Source organism: Scyliorhinus canicula, chromosome 15, assembly GCF_902713615.1.
Source record: "Scyliorhinus canicula chromosome 15, sScyCan1.1, whole genome shotgun sequence".
Classification (NCBI taxonomy): Eukaryota; Metazoa; Chordata; class Chondrichthyes; order Carcharhiniformes; family Scyliorhinidae; genus Scyliorhinus; species Scyliorhinus canicula.
The window spans coordinates 141,216,723-141,238,626 of record NC_052160.1 but is presented as its reverse complement, the minus strand read 5'-3'; the positions used below and the strand labels follow the sequence as shown (position 1 = coordinate 141,238,626).

Below are 21,904 nucleotides of genomic sequence, written 5' to 3'. Positions count from 1 at the left end.
TATACATATGCCAATTAATCCAGACTGTTGTTACTTAGACTGGATTTGAAAAGGGTCACACTTCAGGAGGTGAGTTTGTTAGTCCAAATACTACTATAAAGTTTATGTTTAAATGAGCAGGCTAATATGTTGCACTGGATCACACTTCAAAATAGCCTATTACCAGAGAACGATAATGAAAAGGTATTAAACCCCAAAGAGTTTTACCTTGGATCTTTAACAGAGAAGCTCTGGACTCCGAATACTTTACCAAGAACATCATTTCCACAATGTACAATATGTTGTTGCTGTTGGTCGTAGAGTTGTTTCAGCATTATATACTGACCAAGATAATGCATTACCTGCAAAAGAAGACAGCTCTTATCAAAAAGCACACTAACAAGTTTTATTTTTTTTAAATATACCAAGTCTCCATCTACACCTCCCGCTGCCTGGGGAAAGCGGGCAGCATAATCAAAGACCCCTCCCACCCGGCTTACTCACTCTTCCAACTTCTTCCATCGGGCAGGAGATACAAAAGTCTGAGAACACGCACAAACTCAAAAACAGCTTCTTCCCCGCTGTTACCAGACTCCTAAACGACCCTCTTATGGACTGACCTCATTAACATCACACCGCTGTATGCTTCACCCGATGCCGGTGTTATGTAGTTACATTGTATACCTTGTGTTACCCTACTATTTACTTCCTTTTATTTCCTTTTCTTTTCATGCACTTAATGATCTGATGAGCTGCTCGCAGAAAAATACTTTTCACTGTACCTCGGTACACGTGACAATGAACAAATCCAATCCAATGTGTTCAAAGCGTGTGCAAGATTCACATGGACAAGCACGAATATCAAAAGTAATCTCCCACATAAGGTGGAGATGCACAGGAATTTCCTCTCTATGGGTAAAGTCTCTGGAATGCTTGTCCTCAGAGAGCAGTGCAGGTTGGGTCATTGATTTATTCAAGGCCCTGCGTGTGCCTCACCCTCACAACCCAAAGATGTGCAGAGTAGATGAACGGGTCACGCTAAATTGCCCCTTAATTGGAAAGAAAAAATTGGGTACTATAAATTTCTTTAAAAAAGAATTTATTCAAGGCTAAATTAGATTTTTAATCTACAAGGGAGCAAAGAGGTGGTTGGGGTGGGGTATGGCAGAGGCAGAAAAGTTTAGTTACGGCCACATTCAGGAAAGCCACAAGTCTTATCGAATGGTGGAGCAGGTTAAAATGGGCCAAATGGCCTTCTCCTATTTCTTATCATTTTATCCAAACACAGTCATAATTGGAAGTTCTAGTGACCATTAAGTTTTCAAGTCTGCTGTCTTCAGCACTCACTTTAGGTCAAAACGCTGAAACGTTTGAATCCTCCCTCAGGCAATTGCTGTCGTTTGGACTTTGCTACACTGCTGCAGTACACAGTTTACCACACTAGAGGTACTCAGCAAACCACGCAATTAGAAAGTCATTTAGTGACACTTTTATTTGCACTATTTGAATGATAGCACTGCATTGCTTTGCATTATTTCAGTTCGGAACTATTTTGATAGTCTAGGTAGCTCAAGTGCCTAAAATATTGAGAGAAAATGATGCAAGCTAGTAATTTGGCAATAGTCAAATAGAAGGTGAAACCTTGCATCATGAAACACTCCAAAAAGCATACTAATCTTTTACAGGTTGAGTAAAAATGATTATTCTGTTTGTAGGAAATACATACATGATTTGAGAGATGTAGTTAAAATGAGTGTGGTTGTGGGGTGAGACCCACACAGACACGGGGAGAATGTGCAACTTCCACACGGACAGTGACACTGGGCCGAGATCGAACCCGGGTTCTCAGTGCCTTGAGGCAGCAGTGCTATCCACTGCGCCACCGTGCTGCAGTATTCCCAACTTACAGTTGTAGCTCACTGCTCTGGTTGTTAGGGATGGCACTGGGCATAATGTTCGAATCATACCAGGGCATTTGCCAATTACTTGCAATTACAAAGAAAATACCCAGCAGGTGATTGATCTAAAACGTCAACTTTCTTTCCATCTCCAGGTGTTGCTAGTGCCACCGAGTATTAACTGAATTTTTGTTTTTATCTCAGGCTTTCAGAACCCGTAGTATTTTGCTTTTGCATACTTACAATTAGCACACTTAGCAAATACATGGGGAGCAATCGAGTTTTCTTTTAAAACGAGAATAGAACAATAACAATATCATGTCCAATGAGAAATAACTAGAACATTTTTTAAGTGATAGAGGAGTGATACCAAAGCACCGATCAAGTTGCAAAGATTAACAAATGGGTCATTCTCGTGCACTAGGAAATTGAAGGAATATCTAGACAGAATGCCAGTACATATTGCTGCAACGTTAGATCCACCACTGCGTTTCTGGCAAGTCAGAAATTGTGGACTGAATTTTTGATGTTTTTTGCACCAACACCCTAGTGCAGGGTGTCCAAACTAAAGGACACATGTGGCCCTCAAGTTCTTAAAACCCAGACAATTCTCAGGCACCAATGATGAAAAATGAAAATTGCCAGGGAACGGACTGGTCTAATTGTTGCATGATTGATATATCAAACACTCAAACAGAAATTAATGGGAACATTGATATAACTTTGTATGTTGCCAAAGTTCCAAATACAGAAAGGCATTCGAGTTTGCATCTTCGATATACCAGTTTCCTTCTTGACATTAATGGCCCCTCTCAGTTTATTTATATCTTAGGAACAGGGGTGGGTCATTTAGTCCCTCAAGCCTGTTCTGCCATTAAATGTGATCAGATCTGTGACCTAACTCCATATGCCTGTCTCGCCCTACAGATCTTAAAACACTTGATTACCAAAATAAAAATCTAATTATATGGATTTAAAGTTAACAATTGACCTAGCATTAAATGTCATTAGTAAAAGGGCCATCCCCCACCCTTCACCTTACATTATTCTCTCTTCCAAACTCTTCCATCAGACAGGAGGTACAAAAGTCTGAGGACATGCACTAAGAATCAAAAACAGACTCCTGAATGACCCTCGTCTGGACTGAGCTGATCGCTCCACGCATCTTCTCTACTGAGTAGCACTACACTCCGTATGCTTCACCAGTGTCACTATCTACATTGTGTATTTATCGTGGACTGTACACAAAACAATATTTTTCACTGCACCTCGGTACACGTGACAATAAATCTAAACAGCATTTCCTAATTTGAAGATCAGACACATTTTTATGCTGTGCCCCCAATCGCAGATGCCAAAACCAGTGGAAATAGGATAGTTTCTCCTGATCTATCTGTTCCATTGATATCCTGAAACGTTCATTAAAATCACCCTTTAAAGGGGCGGCACGGTGGCACCGTGGTTAGCACTGCTGCCTCGCCTCAAGGCACCAAGGTCCCAGGTTCAATCCCGGCTCTGGGTCGCTGTCCGTGTGGAATTTGCACATTCCCCCCGTGTTTGCGTGGGTTTCACCCCCGCAACCCAAAGATGTGCAGGCTAGATTGGACACGCTAAAATTGGCCCTTAATTGGAAAAAGAGAATTGGGTACTCTAAATTTTCTCTTTTAAATTATCCTTTAAATTCCAAGGAATAAAATGCTAGTTTGTGTAATTGCATTTATAATTAAACCCAGGTTTCATTCTGATAAATATATGCTCCAACCCTAAAGCCAGTATGTCATTCCTAAAGATGTGGTACGGCCTGCTGTGGTAATCTGGAACGGCCTGGATTTTAGGCCCAATAAAATCGGAGACTTTAAATTTAAAAATTCGACATTCTAAATCAAGCCACTGTCAGCTGCAGCAAACAGCCCGATCGGAAATCAAACACTGAATCGTAGAAAAGCTGCCAGGGCATGTCCCGACCTGCCTTGTCAATCACCCATCAGGAAATTACTGATTCCATTGATATGCATGGATTGGTTTGGGTTGCCCAGATCAAGCCAGACTTTCAGGGACCCAGAGTTCCTGCAATTACCTTACATGACAATTGTTACCTGCAAGCAACACACCCAGGGATAAACACCTGGGGGTGGGCCCTGGTGTGCTATCAAGCGGGCATCATCTAATCCATTGGGTGTTGGGACTCCCTCCCTGGCCGCAAGCGAGAGAAGTTCTGGAAAAGCACGGGGAGGGGTACAAGAATTAAAAACCCGGACCTCCCAGCAGCGAAGACTCCATGCAGAGGCAATCGAGACGTTTGACCAGAAGCGGAAGGAAGCAGCGTGCGAGACCCACCTTCTCAACGAAGGCAGACCCTGAGGAAATCGAGACTCAGAGATTCAAACTCGTGGCTCAACCGAGTCCATCAATGCAGGTAGTATAACCAATCTTTAGGATATGGCTTTGGGTTAGTTTAAGGGTAAATATTGTTGTTGAATAAAATTGGTTTGACTTTATATTTGTGATGTCCTTTGTTCTCCTGGCTAATAAAAACATCTGGGTAAAACTTTGATTAAAATACTGGTCGAAGCATCAAAGATTTTACAGATACAACACTGGTGTGTCCAGTACTGATTACGGTACTATCATACTCTAGGTGTGATCAAATATGGTTGTTACAAAGATAGATAGATAGATTTGATACCCTCACAATTTAACTCACTGGAAAATGCAATAGGCTAGGGGAAATTTCCCTCAAATTTCAACCCTTTCCCCCCCAAAAAAATCAAAAAGGTGAATCCATAATTCCTAACCAACATTCAATGGGACATACCCAGCTACAACGTGTTTGTTGTTTTGATGCAGAAGTTTTATTTGTATTGCAAATAAAAAATCCCACTGCTTTACCTCCTTCAACGTGAAGTGTTCTCCTGATGCACCTGCTTCATGCAGGATGTTCAGCAGAGGTGTCTTTGGCCTTATCTAGAGGAACCAAATAGAAGCAGACAGCAATTTTTCTTTTTTAATATGAAAAATTTGGATTCACATTTGGTGACCACGTATACATTTATTTCCATTTGCCATTTCTTTTAAAAATCACCTCAGATTTAGAAGCCTGACTTATAAGACAAAGTATAATGAAAATCCAAATTCAAAGTTGTGAGTAATTCACTTGGAAGATCAATCACAGAATGGCTGTGGTGCAGGAGGCTATTCAGTCCATCGTGTCCATGCTAGTTTTCTGCAAGAGCAACACAGCTAGTCCCAACCTGCTGCCTTTTCTAAATCTGCAATTTTCTTCCTATTTAGGTAATTGTCTTTATATCCAATTGTGCTTTGAAAGCCACAATTGCCCTGATTTCACCACTAACATCTTTACATACATGCTTATTAGTTTCATTTTTGTCCCAAATTTGACTGTCTTAATTCTTAAAAAAAGGGGGGCTTTCAGCATAGGTTAGCTAACAAACTGGTCATAGCTTGATTTTCAGGGCAATCAACTGATCTTGGGCCACCGAGCTCTAGTCCCAATCAAACCAACCAATCTGAGAAGCTACAGACATTGGCCACATCTTGCGTGCGACGGCAAGATGAACACATTGTCACTGCGCTTGCAAGTTCCTCCAAGCCATTCCGGCTTGGCAAAAAAAATGCGATATCCACTTAAAGATAACTGATTGTACCACTGGCCACACAATTATGAAAGTTCCAAAACAGCAATCAAATGGGTATGTTATAGCTTGAATCTCTCACTTACTCTATGAGGGATTTCTTTTTTAAAAAACACAGGTCCCTTGCATTGAAACTCAGACAGATTAACATTTTGGTACAAATAGTTTGATTTCACACACCATTTAATAGTGTAACCAGTTTGGTGGATTTCAATGTTCCCACAGAACAAGAACAATTTTACTCCCCAGAAGATAATGGTCACATTTTTGCAATTTGTATGTTGAGCACCAATGACAACCGCCATTTCAGTCACATACGAATGGGAAAGGGTAATTTTGAACCTTTTGCATGATTCTTTAATAAAACGTTTTCTTTAGGTGGATCTACAATTGTAATTTTAGATCTATAGTTACAGACGGGCGCATTGGGGAAATAACAAATGGCAGTAAATTGAAGTCGCTGTAAAGAATTACAACATATCAATTCAAAAATGCAAAAATACTGTCACCTACCAGTCAGTGAGTTTTCTTGATAATTTAAGTTGTGAATCTTCAATTCAAGATATCAAGTCACACACTGAACTTTTATTATAAATCTAACAATTAAAGGCTTTTAAACAATATACATACATTGACAAGCTGGCAATTTCGATCATACGATACCTGGCCAACTTTTTCTGCTGAGATACTGCATGAATTTTCAGATGATGTATATGATTTAGACGTGGAAGCTGTCGTCATGTTGACAGGGAATCTATGCATCTGGAGGATAATAGAAAGGTAATTTATAAAACTGGCTTTCAAGGAATGTCCGGTACAACAAGGACTACACTACAATACACAAAAGGGACAATGGTAAGAGATGTACAGAAGTTTTTAGAATTTACAGTGCAGAAGGAGGCAGGTCTGCACCAGCTCTTAGAAAGAGCACCCTACATAAGCCCACGCCTCCACCCTATCCCCGTAACCCAGTACCCCCAGCTAACCTTTTTTTTGGACACCAAGGGCAATTTATCATGGCCAATCCACCTAACCTGCACATCTTTGGACTGTCGGAGGAAACCGGAACACCCAGAGGAAACCCACACAGACACGGGGAGAAGGTGCAGACTCCGCAGTGGCCCAAGCCGGGAATCGAACCTGGGATTCTGGAGCTGCGAAGCAACTGTGCCAACCACTGTGCTGCCCACGGTGGCACAATCTTCTTGCCGGATCCACAAAATTAACTAGTATATAATTATATAATATATCCAATCCACAGCATTAATTATGAGGGAAGTGTATAAAAACCTGCAGATATAATTTAGCCAAAATTATAGAATCACGACAGCGCAGAAGGTGATCATTCGGCCCGCTGAGTCTGCACCGATCCTCCAAAAGAGCACCCCTCTTAGCCCCAAGCCCCATCCCTGTGACCCCATCTAACTTTTTGGACACTAAGGGGCAAATAGCATGGCCAATCCACTCAACCTGCACACCTTTGGACTGTGGGAGGAAACCAGAGCACCCGGAGGAAACACCTGCAGATATGGGGAGAATGTGCAAACTCCACACAGAATCAACACCAGTGAAAGATCTCAAAAGATTCCTTATAATTCAAGAATTCCAGTCCAATTTTAAACACTTTTGCATTCCAAACAGTCAGAAGCATGCCTGATCAGAGGTTTAATTATACAATATATCCAGATTTTCATTACTGCTTCCACAAGTTAGATATGTCAACATCAGGGATGGCAAACAAGGGTAGATTTCCATATCAGTAAAATCTCAAATAGTGTCTAAACTGGTATTACTGGCCTACATATTGCACGATAATTGCACAGGCAACTTCAGTGCAAAATTCTTAAACAGCATTAACTATTCCAGAGCATAAAGGGTGTATTAGTATAGCAAACTGACTTTCAATGACAGGTTTTTAAACCTAATGTACATGACCAGTGTTCAAAAAATGTTGGCGATAACCAAATTTGACTGCATTTATAATGCGGGCAACTTAGGTCGGTATGAATTTGCTTTGACTTTACTCTCTGGCTTCCAAATGGCAATTCAAATTGAAATGACAAGGCAAAATAAGAAAGGTTTGCAGGTGGTCACTGCTGACATTCAATTCGGGCAACTTCAGTGGAATTGACCCATGCATGTCATGCTGGTTAGAGTCTAAGGTTCTTGGCATCAATGCAAAATCTGTAACGTGGCCAATTAAAACCAAGCTGTATTGAACTTTTAACTCCCACCCAGGAGTAATTTGAGCACAATTTTAAAATCTTGCACACACTGCTAATGACCAGAAAGTGTGCATCATCTAGGTTTTAATTGAACAGTATATCCAGCTTTCCATTGGTTTTTAAAACAATAAATTGTAGCCAGGTATATACAGCATTAAATTTTCACGGACCAGACCTATTATGTCCTTGACCAAAAGCATTTAAAATTAACTTGATACTTTACAATGTTGCAATGTGAAGAATTTTTGCTCACTCTCACGTGCTTTCTCTCTCCATGCCTCACTCATCCTGATCTGTCAGTCCCGCTGAATCACATGCAATAATAGTGGAAAACCATTTTCACAGATGCACTGCAGCGCAATATTCTCACCCCTCTTCAGGCACCAAACCCTCATTAAAACCGTTCCGAATGGCCACACCCCAGTAACATGCACAGTTCTGTCTCATAGAAAACAGAAAGCACTGAAAAAACCTATCTGGCAGCATCTCTCCACAGATCCTACCAGGTCTGCTGTGTTTTCCCAGCATCAACCAGTACTTTGCCTTTACGGTTTTCTTTCGTATTGATTATCCTATTTGCACTTCATTTTTTTTTCCTTCCCCAACCCCCTATTTGCACTTTTAAGATTTCCTCTTCTGCATCAAACCAAGCTCTTTGGTTCTCATTTTTTACTTTTGGTATGTAAATTCTGCAGTAAACCTATTTTCCGGCTCAATAAACACGGCTGTGAGCTCATAATTCTTCAGGTAGGAAGGTGATTTGCATTTATAAAGCATCTTTCCTCACCTCAACATGTTATAAAGCGCTTTACACAGCCAAACCGTTGACATACAATGGCTGTTGTAATTTCGGAAATGTGATAATAAATTTCCACACAGCAAATAAACAGTCAGATAACCGGTTTAAGATGTTGTTCAAGGATGAAATGTTGGCCAGGACACACTCTTGCCCTCTTTCAAAGTGAAAGAGATTTATTTTGCTCAGCTGAGGGAGCAGGCAGGGTCTTGGTTTAGATCATGTGAAAGCCAGAACTTCCAAGTGTTTAATTCCCTCAGGACTGCTCAAAAGTGCCTGCCTCGATTCCTGGAGTAGGGAGGATGAACGAACGACCTACAAACACACAGAGTAAGATCGAACCTGGGACCTCGGCGCCGTAAGGCAGCAGGCCTAACCCACTGCGCCACCGTGCTCCATTCAGTCAGATCTGACTGGTCTCAACTCCGCATTCTGCCTACCCTCAATAACCTTGCACTCCCTAGTTAGTCAAGAATCTATCTACCGTGGTCTAGTCAATGACCCTGTATCTACCGCTCTCTATGGAAGTGTCCCAAAGACTTTTACCTCAAAAATTCTCCTCATCTCCATCTTAAATGGGAGACCCCTGATTTTCAATCTGTCAAAATTCAATTAAAATACTTTATTTAAAAACTGTGTCCCCTAGTTCCAGTCTCTCCCACAAAGGGAAACATTCTTTCAGAATCCACTCTGTCATGTTTCAATAAGATCACTTCATAATACTTTAAACTCCAATGGATATAGGCTTCACCTGTCCAAGCTTTCCTCTTACATGTCCCCAGCCCAGATATCAGTTGAGTGAATCTTCTCTGAACTGCCAACATTTTCTTGAATATGGAGACCAAATTTGTACAGAACCCCAGATGTGATCGCACCAACTGGGATTCCCAGCTGGGTCACTGTCTGTGCGGAGTCTGCACGTCCTCCCAGTGTGTGCGTGGGTTTCCTCCGGGTGCTCCGGTTTCCTCCCACAGTCCAAAGATGTGCGGGTTAGGTGGATTGGCCATGCTAAATTGCCCGTAGTGTTCTAAAAAGTAAGGTTAAGGGGGGGTTGTTGGGTTCCGGGTATAGGGTGGATACGTGGGGTTGAGTAGGGTGATCATGGCTCGGCACAACATCGAGGGCCGAAGGGCCTGTTCTGTGCTGTACTGTTCTATGTTCTATCTCCCTGTACAGCTGCAGCAAAACAGCCCTACTCGCATTTCCCATTCCACTTGCAACTACAACATTCAATTTGTCTTCCTAATCACTTGCTGTGCTTGCATACTACCATTTTGCGATTCATTAATGTATCGGGACACCCAGGTCCCTCTGCACCTCTCTCCATTTAAACAATATGCTGCTTTTTTCTCAGAAGAGAGAATGCTACCACGGAGGCAAGATCAACACCAATAAAAGCAACAAAACAAAAAATGAGCGCCTCATCCAGAAACGCAAAGAAAACAGAAGTCAAAACCCAGAGAACCATTAATCTATCTTTCCCAAAGTAATTTCCTCTGGGTCAAATCTGAAAATGGCCTAGTGTCAAATTTTCATATATTTATTCTCCTTGTGCCTCTCCAATTACACAGCTGAGCTCTGCTCGTCTTTTGAACAGCATTGCTGGCAATAGAAGCAAAAAGAGCAGAATGTATTTTTATTGTATAATCCCCACTTTAGCTGTTAGACATGATGTTCCAGCAACTTTCCTTTCAGCTAAACTCAACCAGCTCACTCGCCGGAGCTTTGTTCATTCACACAACACCAGCTAGGCTTCTGGATTGTCCGGTGGTGACATTTCTGGAGGGCAACAGCAAGTGTGGCACCACAGAAAGTAAAATATAAAAAGCTAGCATGTTTGTTTTCAATTAATTGATCATTTGACACTCGTAAGGATATACAACACATCAGGAAATGTTATATCAAAATATTGGTACTATCTGGAAAAGTTATCAGTAGAGGTGTGTTGTCTGTGCTCCATGCTTTCAGTGAAATTACCATTAAATCCAACCAAGAATTTGCCTTGAAAACATTTCTAGATGTTTCATAGGGACAAATACAACAGCCTCAGAATTCAATGTGGTGCGAGCCATGCTGTCACAACGTACGAATGTGCAATACACCCCAAAAGCTAAATTTGTCTTGGGCAGATTAAAGTTCTAGCTCCAAATGCCAATGAAAATTCCACTTACATTTGAAAACTTAATTAAGGGTCAGTGTGACTCACTATTCCTGAAGTTAGAAATTCATGGGTGTAAACTCCAGGCCAGAGACAAGCATACAATCTCAACTGATGCTAGTGCAGTGCCGAGGGAGTGCTGCTCTGTCAAAAGATACTGTCTTCCAGATGAGACATTAAACAGAGACCCTGTGAGCTGGCTGCATAAGATCCCATGGAATTAAAGATTGTGAGAGACCTTGCTGTGGTCAATAACCCTTCTGTTGTGCCTCCCTGCACTACAACAAAATAAAATGAGGCACATAGGAACATAGGAATTAGGAGCAGAAGTAGGTAATTCAGCCCCTCGAGCCTGCTCCTCCATTCAATCAGATCATGGCTGATCTCTTCCTGGTCTCAAATCTACCTCCCCTCCGGTTGTCCATATTCCTTGAACACCTTTTTTAAATCAAAAATATATCTATCTCTTTTTTGAAACCATTTATTGACTCATTCCACCGCACTATGGGGCAGCGAGTTCCACAAATTCACCACTCTCTGCGAGTAGTTCATCCTCAACTCAGTTCTAAATCTACCGTCTCTCAGTCTGTATCCGTGACCTCTCAGTCCAGATTTCCCCACAAGGGGGCTGGGGGGGGGGGGGGGGGGGGGGGACATTTGGTCTGTTTGCTTTATCAATCCCATTTACACTTCTATAGACCTCGAAGAGAACCCCTCTCATCCTTCTAAACTCCAGCGAGTATAAACCCAAACTGTTTCATCTCCCCTCATACGTGAACCCCTTCATTCCCGGAATCAATCTGGTGAACCTCCTTTGAACTGCCTCCAATGCCACCACATCCGTCCTCAAATAAGGAGGCCAAAACTGGCCACAATACTCCAGACGCGGTCTCACCAGCACCCTATAAAATTGCAGCACTTCTCTATTTTTATACTCCAGTCCTTTTGCAATAAATGCTAACACTCCATTTGCCTTGCACTACAACAGTGGCAATGCATTTAAAAGCAAGTAATTGAGTGCAGCACGGTGGCGCAGAGGGTTAGCCCTGTTGTCTCATGGCGCCGAGGTCCCAGGATCACTGTCCATGATGGAGTTTGCACATTCTCCCTGTGTTTCTGTGGATTTCGCCCCCACAACGCAAAGATATGCAAGGTAGGTGGATTGGCCACGCTAAATTGCCCCTTAATTGGAAAAAATGAATTGGGTACTCTAAATTTATTTTTTAAAAAGCAAGTAATTGGATGTAAAGTATTTTAGGTGCCCTCGAGCCCAAAAGGTACCAGGCCTTTTTTTCCTTTCTCCATCCAGTCTATTTAGATTAAAAGCTTTCACGGTTTTGAGCAGCAAGTTAATCAGAATGAACTAGTTCTTAATAGTAATAATATGCTTTGAAACTTAAGGTCTGGTGGTAGTTGCAACATACCAGAAAGTAGAGGATACAAGAACAGACTGCAAACTGATCATTCTACAAGTTTTAAATGTTTTTTTTAAATTTAGTGCACTCAATTCACTTTTTCCAATTAAGGGACAATTTAGCGTGACCAATTAACCTACCCTGCACATCTTTGGGTTGTGGGGGCAAACCACGCAAACACGGGTGGAATGTGCAAACTCCACATGGACAATGACCCTGAGCCGAGATTGAACCTGGGACCTCAGCGCTGTGAGGCAGCAATGCTAACCATTGCACCACCGTGCTTACAAGTTTTAAATGTTGATGAGCAATTTGTTCATGAAAAGAACTTCCCAAATTAAAACTGCACACATTTGAGACTGTGAACTCTCATTTCAATACCATGCTTCACAGGTGATCTAAAAATAAGCACTGCGAGCAACATGTAATCCAATTATAATGGAGTTTAGTTCAAGCAATCATTACTTGTGACTATCCTCCTCAAAACCTACATTGTGACTGAATTTGCTTTTTAATGAATGAGATTCAGGTATATTGATTAGATTAGTTCTACTGCATTACTATTCAATCTATTGTTTCTGCACAGAAAGAATTTCACAGCCCATTCTCTGCTCTTTTGAGACAACCCTGAAGCTCTGAATTATTCAGACTTCCCAATTCTTCTATGGAGGAAGTTCAGAAAGATGCCTGGCTATCTGGCGAGTGTGCAGACTTCAGAATATGCAACCAGCTGGTAAATTCAACAATGCACACTGCTCAGTCAGTTTAGCCAAGTGCCAATAGCATACGTAGAATTAAACACTGCTGGATTATACATTGAACAGATACTTTATTCACCTGTGCTTTGAACATTTTAACCAAAAATCTGATTTTTTTTCAGGGATGCATAATTGAGTGCACTGTAACAATGCATAATGTTGTCGATTGATCAGCTATTACAGGACTGATCAATTGGTTATCAAAAGATTGTCTGCCAAATCAATTGTAATCAAAGTTCACTTGTATAGTGAATATTGCTCCGTATAACATGGGTAAAAATTCACTGAGCCAGTACATTTTTTAAGACCATAGAAAATGTACTGGGGGTTTACAAAGAACTGCACGATGTACACGGTCATATGTTGTTGGGTCATGACAGGTGTATTTACTTCCTTAACACTAACCACAATTTAGGAAACAGTTGGTGCAATTCCGGCATGCTTATATTTAAATGTAAACAGCTGCAAATGTGTAAAAGTCTGCACTACCTACCTCAAAATACATTCAAATGTCACTATTAAAAGTACAACGGAAGTTTCTTAAGTTATTAAGCATTTCAGTCAATTTTACAAAGTTGCTATGGGCAGTTTGGGGACAGGGTACGTTTTCATAAGACACCAGGCTCCATTTACTTCTCCTAACCAGGTATACTATATTCATTACTCTCGCTACGTACCACTTGTTGGGTCATGTGAGCCAAATGAATGATGGCCACATCCCTAAAGACATGCTCCATGGCGAGCCTGCCAATGGGTCATCCACGCCTGTAACACAAGGATGTCTGCAAGTTAAACTTCAAACTGACTGGGAACAAAAGCGATACATGGGAAGTCCTCACTGCTGACTGCAGCACCTGGACAGTCAGGAACGGTGTTAAGGGGCAGCACGGTGGCGCAGTGGGTTAGCCCTGCAGCCTCACGGCGCCAAGGTCCCAGGTTCGATCCCGGCTCTGGGTCACTGTCCGTGTGGAGTTTGCACATTCTCCCCGTGTCTGCATGGGTTTTGCCCCCACAACCCAAAGGTGTGATGGGTAGGTGGATTGGCCACGCTAAATTGCCCCTGAATTGGAAAAATGAATTGGATACTCTAATTTTTTTTTTTTTAAAAAGGAACGGTGTTAAAAGGCAAGGACAAAACAAACAACAAGGTGGCGGAATAGAGACCCACAGGAAAGAAATAACATCAATCAGCCTCATGTGTCCCAGCTGTGGAAGGACTGCCACGCAAAGTGCCCCGACAACCATGACAGATGATGAGACAGGCAGATACCTACCACTGCACTATACTCCCAACACCCAATGCTTGTGCTGTCACACACTGTTCCTCCATTGATTCGCCACAACACCATAATTCTCTGGATAAACCAGCAAATCAAGGAAAATAAACATTTGCCCCATCCACCAGGACCCCAACAACATCCCTCAACAACCAGAAGCCCATTTGGATCCACATGATTAACAATGACAATAATGCATCAAACCTAGGTTGGACACCCAAACTGAGTTCACGTGGAGTCACAAACAAACATCCTGAGAAAGATCCCTGCCATTGATCTTCTGGGAAGCAAAACCCTAAACCACAGCGACACAAAAACCGTGGCAGACCCAAATACGTGATGAGATGGTGGTCATCCAGAACAGACAATCGAACATTTGCAACAACGTGATGCCCAGCTGACAAACATGCAAGCATCAGATACACTTTGCTACCCCTGACACAGTTAGCAGCCTAACCACCTCAATGTAAAATGCTCCAGATCTACAATAACCAGAGAAAGAGAAAGGATATCTGATGTGTTCATGCAGGCTTTAAGCAAGAGAAATCTAGCTGGTCCCAATCCACCGACCTTTCCACGTAGCCCTGTAAATTCTCTCTTCAGCTACTTAACATTTGAACAGGGAAATTCTCAAATCAAGTAAGTTTTAATTACTAATACAGTATGATATAAATTCAAATGACTTAGCAAATTATAAAAATCATAAAGTTTATTTTGGAGTATGTAGCACTTACAATGCCCACTGTTCTTCTCTTGAAGGTTCTGTTGCTCATTTGGAATCAATTCCAGACTCAGCTGCTATTCAATAAGTCACCCTAAGTATTATTAATCATAAAGAACCTGACCTTGAGGCAGCATCACAACCACACCCTAACTTGGTCCTCAACAAGTCACATTACCTTTACTGTAGGAGGCACTGGCCAGTGATCAGTAATCAGCAGATTTCACCCCGCCTCCCTCACCCGCCACCTCCTTCCTAAATCTAGGGGCATTCTTACCACTCACATTACCCCAGCGAGGCTCGCTAACTCAGCACAAAATAAGTACAAGATTTGCATTCGCCACTTTAACCTTTCCAGGCTGGACATTTATTTTGCCTTAAAAACGTAATCTATTTTGACACTCACTTTGGCAAACAGCATAGGTCATTGTATTGAAATTGCTTTTACGAGTCTCGCATCCGGTGCCAAATCTCAATCCTAACATTTCTGATTACCTATTTCATTGAGTAGATGCGTAACTGTGACTTCTGCAATAGGATGAATTTAACGGACTCAATTTTTTGTTTCAGATTCCAGTATCCACAGTGATTTCCTTTACGAATTTAGCTGATGTGGAAGCTGCAGGGTTAGAGATACCTAATTGCAATATGAAATCCAACTAAAAACAAAAAACTTTGCAAATATAAAATGAGAACATTGCAGGCTTTACAATCCATGGAGCTGGCACTTAAGACTCTCACTTCTTATTCGTAATAAGGCAGGATGAAATGGTTATTTTAACAATAACCATGACTCTCTCCACCAGAGTCATTGCAACACCGAAAGGGGCAATTTATCTATTCCATCCCTGTTCTTTGTAGAAACCAGTCAGCACCACCAACCCCCACCCCATCACTGTCGCCTTGCAACATTTTTTCGCTCAAGCTCCCAGCCAATTTCCTTCTGAAATCTGAAAAAGCTGGAAAAACTCAGCAGGTCTGGGTGCACCTGTGGAGAAATAAACAGAGTTAACGCTTCAAATTGGTATGTCTCTACTTCAGAACTGCCAGGGCCACTGAGATTTTCCAGCAGGTTGCTTTTATTCCTTTAGAAATCATTCACGGTTTCGGCCAACACCACCCTCGTAGGCAAGTCACAAATCCATTAGTTACTGAATTAATTTATGAATTAGAATAAAACTCAAATAGAGGATTCAGTGCAGATTTGGCAAGTCAGAAAATCTGAAATAAAAATACAGAAAACCCCACTTCTCGCCATATCCCCTTGAGACAGCTTTGACAACGGGTCATCTGGACTCGAAACGTTAGCTCTTTTCTCTCCCTACAAATGCTGCCAGACCTGCTGAGATTTTCCGGCATTTTCTCTTTTGGTTTCCAATTCAAGCATCCGCAGTAATTTTTTTCCCCCCCATGACCCTTGATTCCCTGATTTAAAAACTGTCTATCTCAGCCGTGAACACACATAACGGCGCAGCCTCTACGGTAAGGAATACCAGATTCACACCCCTTGGGAGAAGAAATCGTCCTCGCGGGTTCGATTCCGCTGTCCCCATGGGTTTCCTCCGGGTGTTTCGGCTTCCTCCCACAGTCGAAAGATTTTTTAAAAATAAACTTAGAGTACCCAATTCATTATTTCCAATTAAGGGGCAATTCAGCATGGCCAATCCACCAGCCTTGCACATATTTGGGCTGTGGGGGTGAAACCCACGCAGACACGGGGAGAATGTGCAAACTCCACACGGACAGTAACCCTGAGCCGGGATCGAACCTGGGACCTTGGTGCCATGAGGCAACAGTGCTAAACACTGCATCATCATGCTGTACCCACAGTCCAAAGACATGCAGGTTAGGTGGATTGGCCATACTGAATTGCCCCTAGATGGGGTTACAGGGATAGGGTGTCGGGCACTATTGCTTCACAGCGCCAGGGTCCCAGGTTCGAAACCTGGCTTGGTTGTCTGCGGAACAAAGAAAAGTACAGCACAGGAACAGGCCCTTCGGCCCTCCAAGCCTACGCCGACCATGCTGCCCGTCTAAACTAAAATCTTCTACACTTCCTGGGTCCGTATCCCTCTATTCCCATCCTATTCATGTATTTGTCAAGATGCCCCTTAAATGTCACTATCATCCCTGCTTCCACCACCTCCTGTGGCAGCGAGTTCCAGGCACCCACTACCCTCTGTGTAAAAAAAACTTGTCTCGTACATCTCCTCTAAACCTTGCCCCTCGCACCTTGAACCTATGCCCCCTAGTAATTGACCCCCCTACCCTGGGGAAAAGCCTCTGACTATCCACCCCTGATAATTTTGTAGACCTGTGTCAGGTCACCCCTCAACCTCTGTCATTCCAGTGAGAACAAACCGAGTTTATTCAACCGCTTCTCAAAGCTAATGCCCTCCATACCAGGCAACATCCTGGTAAATCTCTTCTGCACCCTCTCCAAATCCTTCTGGTAGTGTGGCAACCAGAATTGAACACTATACTCCAAGTGTGGCCTAACTAAGGTTCTACACAGCTGCAACATGACTTGCCAATTCTTATACTCAATGCCCCGGCCTATGAAGGCAAGCATGCCGTAAGCCTTCTTGACTACCTTCTCCCCCTGTGTTGACCCTTTCAGTGACCTGTGGACCTGTACACCTAGATCTCTCTGACTTTCAATACTCTTGAGGGTTCTACCATTCACTGTATATTCCCTACCTGCATTAAACCTTCCAAAATGCATTACCTCATATTTGTCCGGATTAAACTCCATCTGCCATCTCTCCGCCCAAGTCTCAAAATGATCTAAATCCTGCTTTATCCTCTGACAGTCCTCATCGCTATCCACAATTCCACCAACTTTTGTGTCATCTGCAAACTTACTAATCAGACCAGTTACATTTTCCTCCAAATCATTTATATATACTACGAACAGCAACGGTCCCAGCACTGATCCCTGTGGAACACCACTACTCACAACCCTCCAATTTGAAAAGCACCCTTCCATTGCTACTCTCTGCCTTCTATGACCTAGCCAGTTCTGTATCCACCTTGCCAACTCACCCCTGATCCCGTGTGACTTCATCTTTTGTACCAGTCTACCATGAGGGACCTTGTCAAAGGCCTTACTGAAGTCCATATAGACAACATCCACTGCCCTACCTGCATCAATCATCTTTGTGACCTCTTCGGAAAAACTCTATCAAGTTAGTGAGACACGACCTCCCCTTCACAAAACCATGCTGCCTCTCACTAATACGTCCATTTGCTTCCAAATGGGAGTAGATCCTGTCTCGAAGAATTCTGTCCAGTAACTTCCCTACGACTGACATAAGGCTCACCGGCCTGTAGTTCCCTGGATTATCCTTGCTACCCTTCTTAAACAAAGGAACAACATTGGCTATTCTCCAGTCCTCCGGGACATCACCTGAAGACAGTGAGGATCGAAAGATTTCTGTCAAGGCCTCAGCAATTTCCTCTCTAGCCTCCTTCAGTATTCTGGGGTAGATCCCATCCGGCCCGGGGGACTTATCTACCTTAATATTTTTCAAGACACCCAACACCTCGTCTTTTTGGATCTCAATGTGACCCAGACTATCTACACACCCTTCTCCAGACTCAACATCCACCAATTCCTTCTCTTTGGTGAATACTGATGCAAAGTATTAATTTAGTACCTCGCCCATTTCCTCTGGCTCCACATAGATTCCCTTGCCTAGCCTTCAGTGGGCCAACCCTTTCCCTGGATACCCTCTTGCTCTTTATGTACCGTTCACCCGGTGTCTGCGTGGGTTTCCTCCGCTTTCCTCCCACAAGTCCCGAAAGACGTGCTGTTGGGAAATTTGGACATTCTGAATTTTCCCTCCGTGTACCCGGGGATAGGGTGGAGGTGTGGGCTAGTAGGGTGCTCTTTCCAAGGGCCGGTGCAAACTCGATGGACCAAATGGCCTCCTTCTGCACTGCAGATTCTATGAACAGGCACCGGCAACTAGGGGATTTTCACAGTTCATTGCAATGTTAATGTAAGTCTGCTTGTGACAATAACGATTATTATTAGAGTGGGTGTTGTTTCAGAGAGAGCTGGTGCAGACTGGATGGGCCGCATGGCCTCCTGCACCATCTGAAAGGGACGACTCCCCGCTCTGAGCTGACGCCTCCTGGTCCTGGACACTCCCCCAGCGGGAGACAGGGCCTCTCAGCGCCTCAGCCACCCCATCTCCTCTCACTCACCCCACCCCCGGGGCGGGACCGTGAGGCGAGGCCTACCCGGGGCCCGCTCACCCCGAACCGACCGCCCGCCCGCCCGCCCGGGGACACGGTTCAACCCCCTCCCCCGCCGCCACCACCACCCAGCACGCTGCGACGGTAGATCCCCACTTACACTGGCTCCTGTCCATGCTGCCGGGAGGGGGCTGAGGGGACTGGGGGAACGGGGCTGCTGACTCCCGGGCCCGACCGCCAGCATATCCCTCCGCCCGCGACTGCTTCCCGCCGCCGCGCACGCGCAGATCACTCTGCCAGGGACTATTTCCCGCCGCCGCGCACGCGCAGATCCCTCCCGCTGCTCCGATTGGAGGGGCGGGGCCTGGAGCGAGACATCACGTCCCCTCCACCGTGATTGACGCGGACGGGCGGCCAATCGGTGGCCCGCTGAGCCCCAACCAATCGCGGCGCGACCCCCCCACCTGCTGCGCTGGAAGTTTGACCGCTTCAAAACTTTCTATAAGACGACTTCTCACTGTCCAAACTTTCTGTAAGGGCTGCGGTGAAACAAAAATCAGCACTTATTTTAGGTTTTTTTGTGTTTTAATTTCCTCCTCCCTCTCCCCCCATTTTTGCTCTTTTCACAGACTGGAGCAGTGGAATTTTTTCAGCATCTGGAAGAGGCAGGTTGTTCATTGGAGTGCCGGGGGGGGGGGGTGGGGGGGTGGGGGGAGAGGGGTAGTCTGAATGAATTTTGTGCTACGTGTCCGTCCATGAGTGCTTCCAGTTTTAAGGAAGTCCAGGGCTACGTGGCTAGCTTCACTCTGGCACCCAGAACTTCCACCTCGCTTAACCAATTCCACAATGACAGAATAACACAACCAAATATGGTCATGTGATTTTCATAACTGCCAACACGTTTTTAAAAATTTAATGTCGATCGTGTAAATTGGAATAAGTGCCAAACCAATACATGGTAGCGCAGGAAACATGATATAAGCGGAGAGCAAAAAGTTCAGGATGTTCCTGAATTCCCTCCCCCTTCAAAAACCCAAGGGTATTAGTGTCAATTGAGTGAAGTTTCAATAATAATCTTTGTCACAAATAGGCTTACATTAACACCGCAGAAGTTACTGTGAAAAGCCCCTAGTCGCCACACTCCGGCACCTGTTACAGAGGGAGAATTCAGAATGTCCAATTCACCTAACAGCACGTCTTTCGGGACTTGTGGGAGGAAACTGGAGCACCCGGACACAGCGACCCAAGCCGGGAATCAAACCTGGGGCCCTGGCACGACGAAGCAACAGTGCTAACCACTGTGCTACCCTGCCTCCAGGCAACAGCAACGACCATTGCGCACACTGGTTGGCCAGCAGGCAATATTTTGTACGATGAATAAAATTTAGCTTCTTATTTAGGACACCACAAATATGCAATACAAACACTGAAAATGCTGAGAAAACTCTGGAGGAAAACAGAGTTAACATTTCAAGTCTGTACGGGTCTCGAAACATTAACCCCGTTTTCTCTCCACAGATGCTGCCATACCTGCTGCACTTTTCTAGCATTTTGTTTCTATTTCAGACTTCCAGCACCTGCCGTATTTTGCCTTTATTTCAGCATACAATACTTTTTGAAGGACAGCAACCATTATAGATGCAAATATGAAGCTATTTTGCAACTTCTCACTGATGTGCGATGTATATTTTTGTATTGTGATCCTATTTTCTGTGTAAAGAAAGCTGCGTGTGAAAGAGACACCATGGTTAATTGGACGGGGGGGGGGGGGAAGGTTACTAGAGACAGCTTTTCTGTGAGGTCGAGGAGATGAAATGTTTAAATGTGTTAAGTTTGTTCATTTATAATGAGAGATTATGATGGGTTTGAGTTTCTGGTAAATAGGTTGGATCAGAAATTTGCATGGATCTCGAACAACGAGTCAGAGTACAGGAGGGAGTTAGAGAATCTAGTGGCGTAGTGTAACAACAACAATCTCTCCCTCATCATCAGCAAAACTAAAGAGCTGGTCATTCAGGAAGCAAAGTATCGTACACACCCCGTCATTTATAGTGCAGGAGGCCATTCGGCCCATGGAGTCTGCACCGGCTGAACAAACACCCTACTTATGCCATTGCCTCCACCCTAACCAAGTAACCCCACCTAACCTTTTGGACACCAAGGGGCAACTTAGCATGGCAAATCCACCTAACCCGCACATGTTTGGACTTTGGGAGGAAACCGGAGCACCCGGAGAAAACCCATGCAGATATGGGGAGAATGAGCAAACTCGGGCACTTTTGCTTCACAACGCCAGGGACCCGGGTTTGATTCCCAGCTTGGGTGACTGTCTATGCAGAGTCTGCATATTCGCCCCGTGTCTGCATGGGTTTCCTGTGGGTGCTCTGGTTTCCTCCCACTAGTCCCGAAAAACGTGCATGTTGGGTGAATTGGACATTCTGAATTCTCCCTCAGTGTGCCCGAACAGGCGCCGGAGTGTGACGACGAGGGGATTTTCACAGTAACTTCATTGCAGTGTTAATACAAGCCTACTTGTGACACTAGATTATCAAATATCCCATCAAAACAGCAACACAAGCAATGCAGCCTTCTAAATTACTGTAGTGTTTCTGATATCCCAAAGCACAGCATCCAACTCCTTATCTAAGACTTTAACGTACAACATGTTGATTCAGACATGAAGCATTACCAAGTGTTGAGGAAAAAATACCAGCACTTCGAGTTTTCGCCAAAGGTCCTTTATTTAACACGAAATTCGTGGAGGGAGTTAGAGTGACCAGTCCTTCTAATTGTTCCCCCTGAACAAAGGCAAGGCAGTACT

At 43.7% G+C, this 21,904-nt stretch overlaps 1 protein-coding gene across 2 annotated transcripts in view; it reads right to left on the bottom strand.

Moving 5' to 3' along the window:
* mdm4 (MDM4 regulator of p53) overlaps positions 1 to 19,366 on the bottom strand; it is a 39,482-nt gene extending 20,116 nt beyond the window's left edge. Inside the window, exons 1-4 of one of the 2 annotated variants that reach the window (XM_038820613.1) lie at positions 19,244 to 19,366; positions 6,161 to 6,292; positions 4,767 to 4,841; positions 208 to 341 (exon numbers count right to left, since the gene is read on the bottom strand). In XM_038820613.1, coding sequence (XP_038676541.1) covers positions 208 to 341; positions 4,767 to 4,841; positions 6,161 to 6,292; positions 19,244 to 19,327 — 425 coding nt within the window. In that variant the 5' untranslated portion in view covers positions 19,328 to 19,366. The remainder of the gene's footprint in view (positions 1 to 207; positions 342 to 4,766; positions 4,842 to 6,160; positions 6,293 to 19,243) is intronic. The other variant, XM_038820614.1, reaches the window with a different exon arrangement.
* Between the last annotated feature and the right edge of the window lie 2,538 nt (positions 19,367 to 21,904).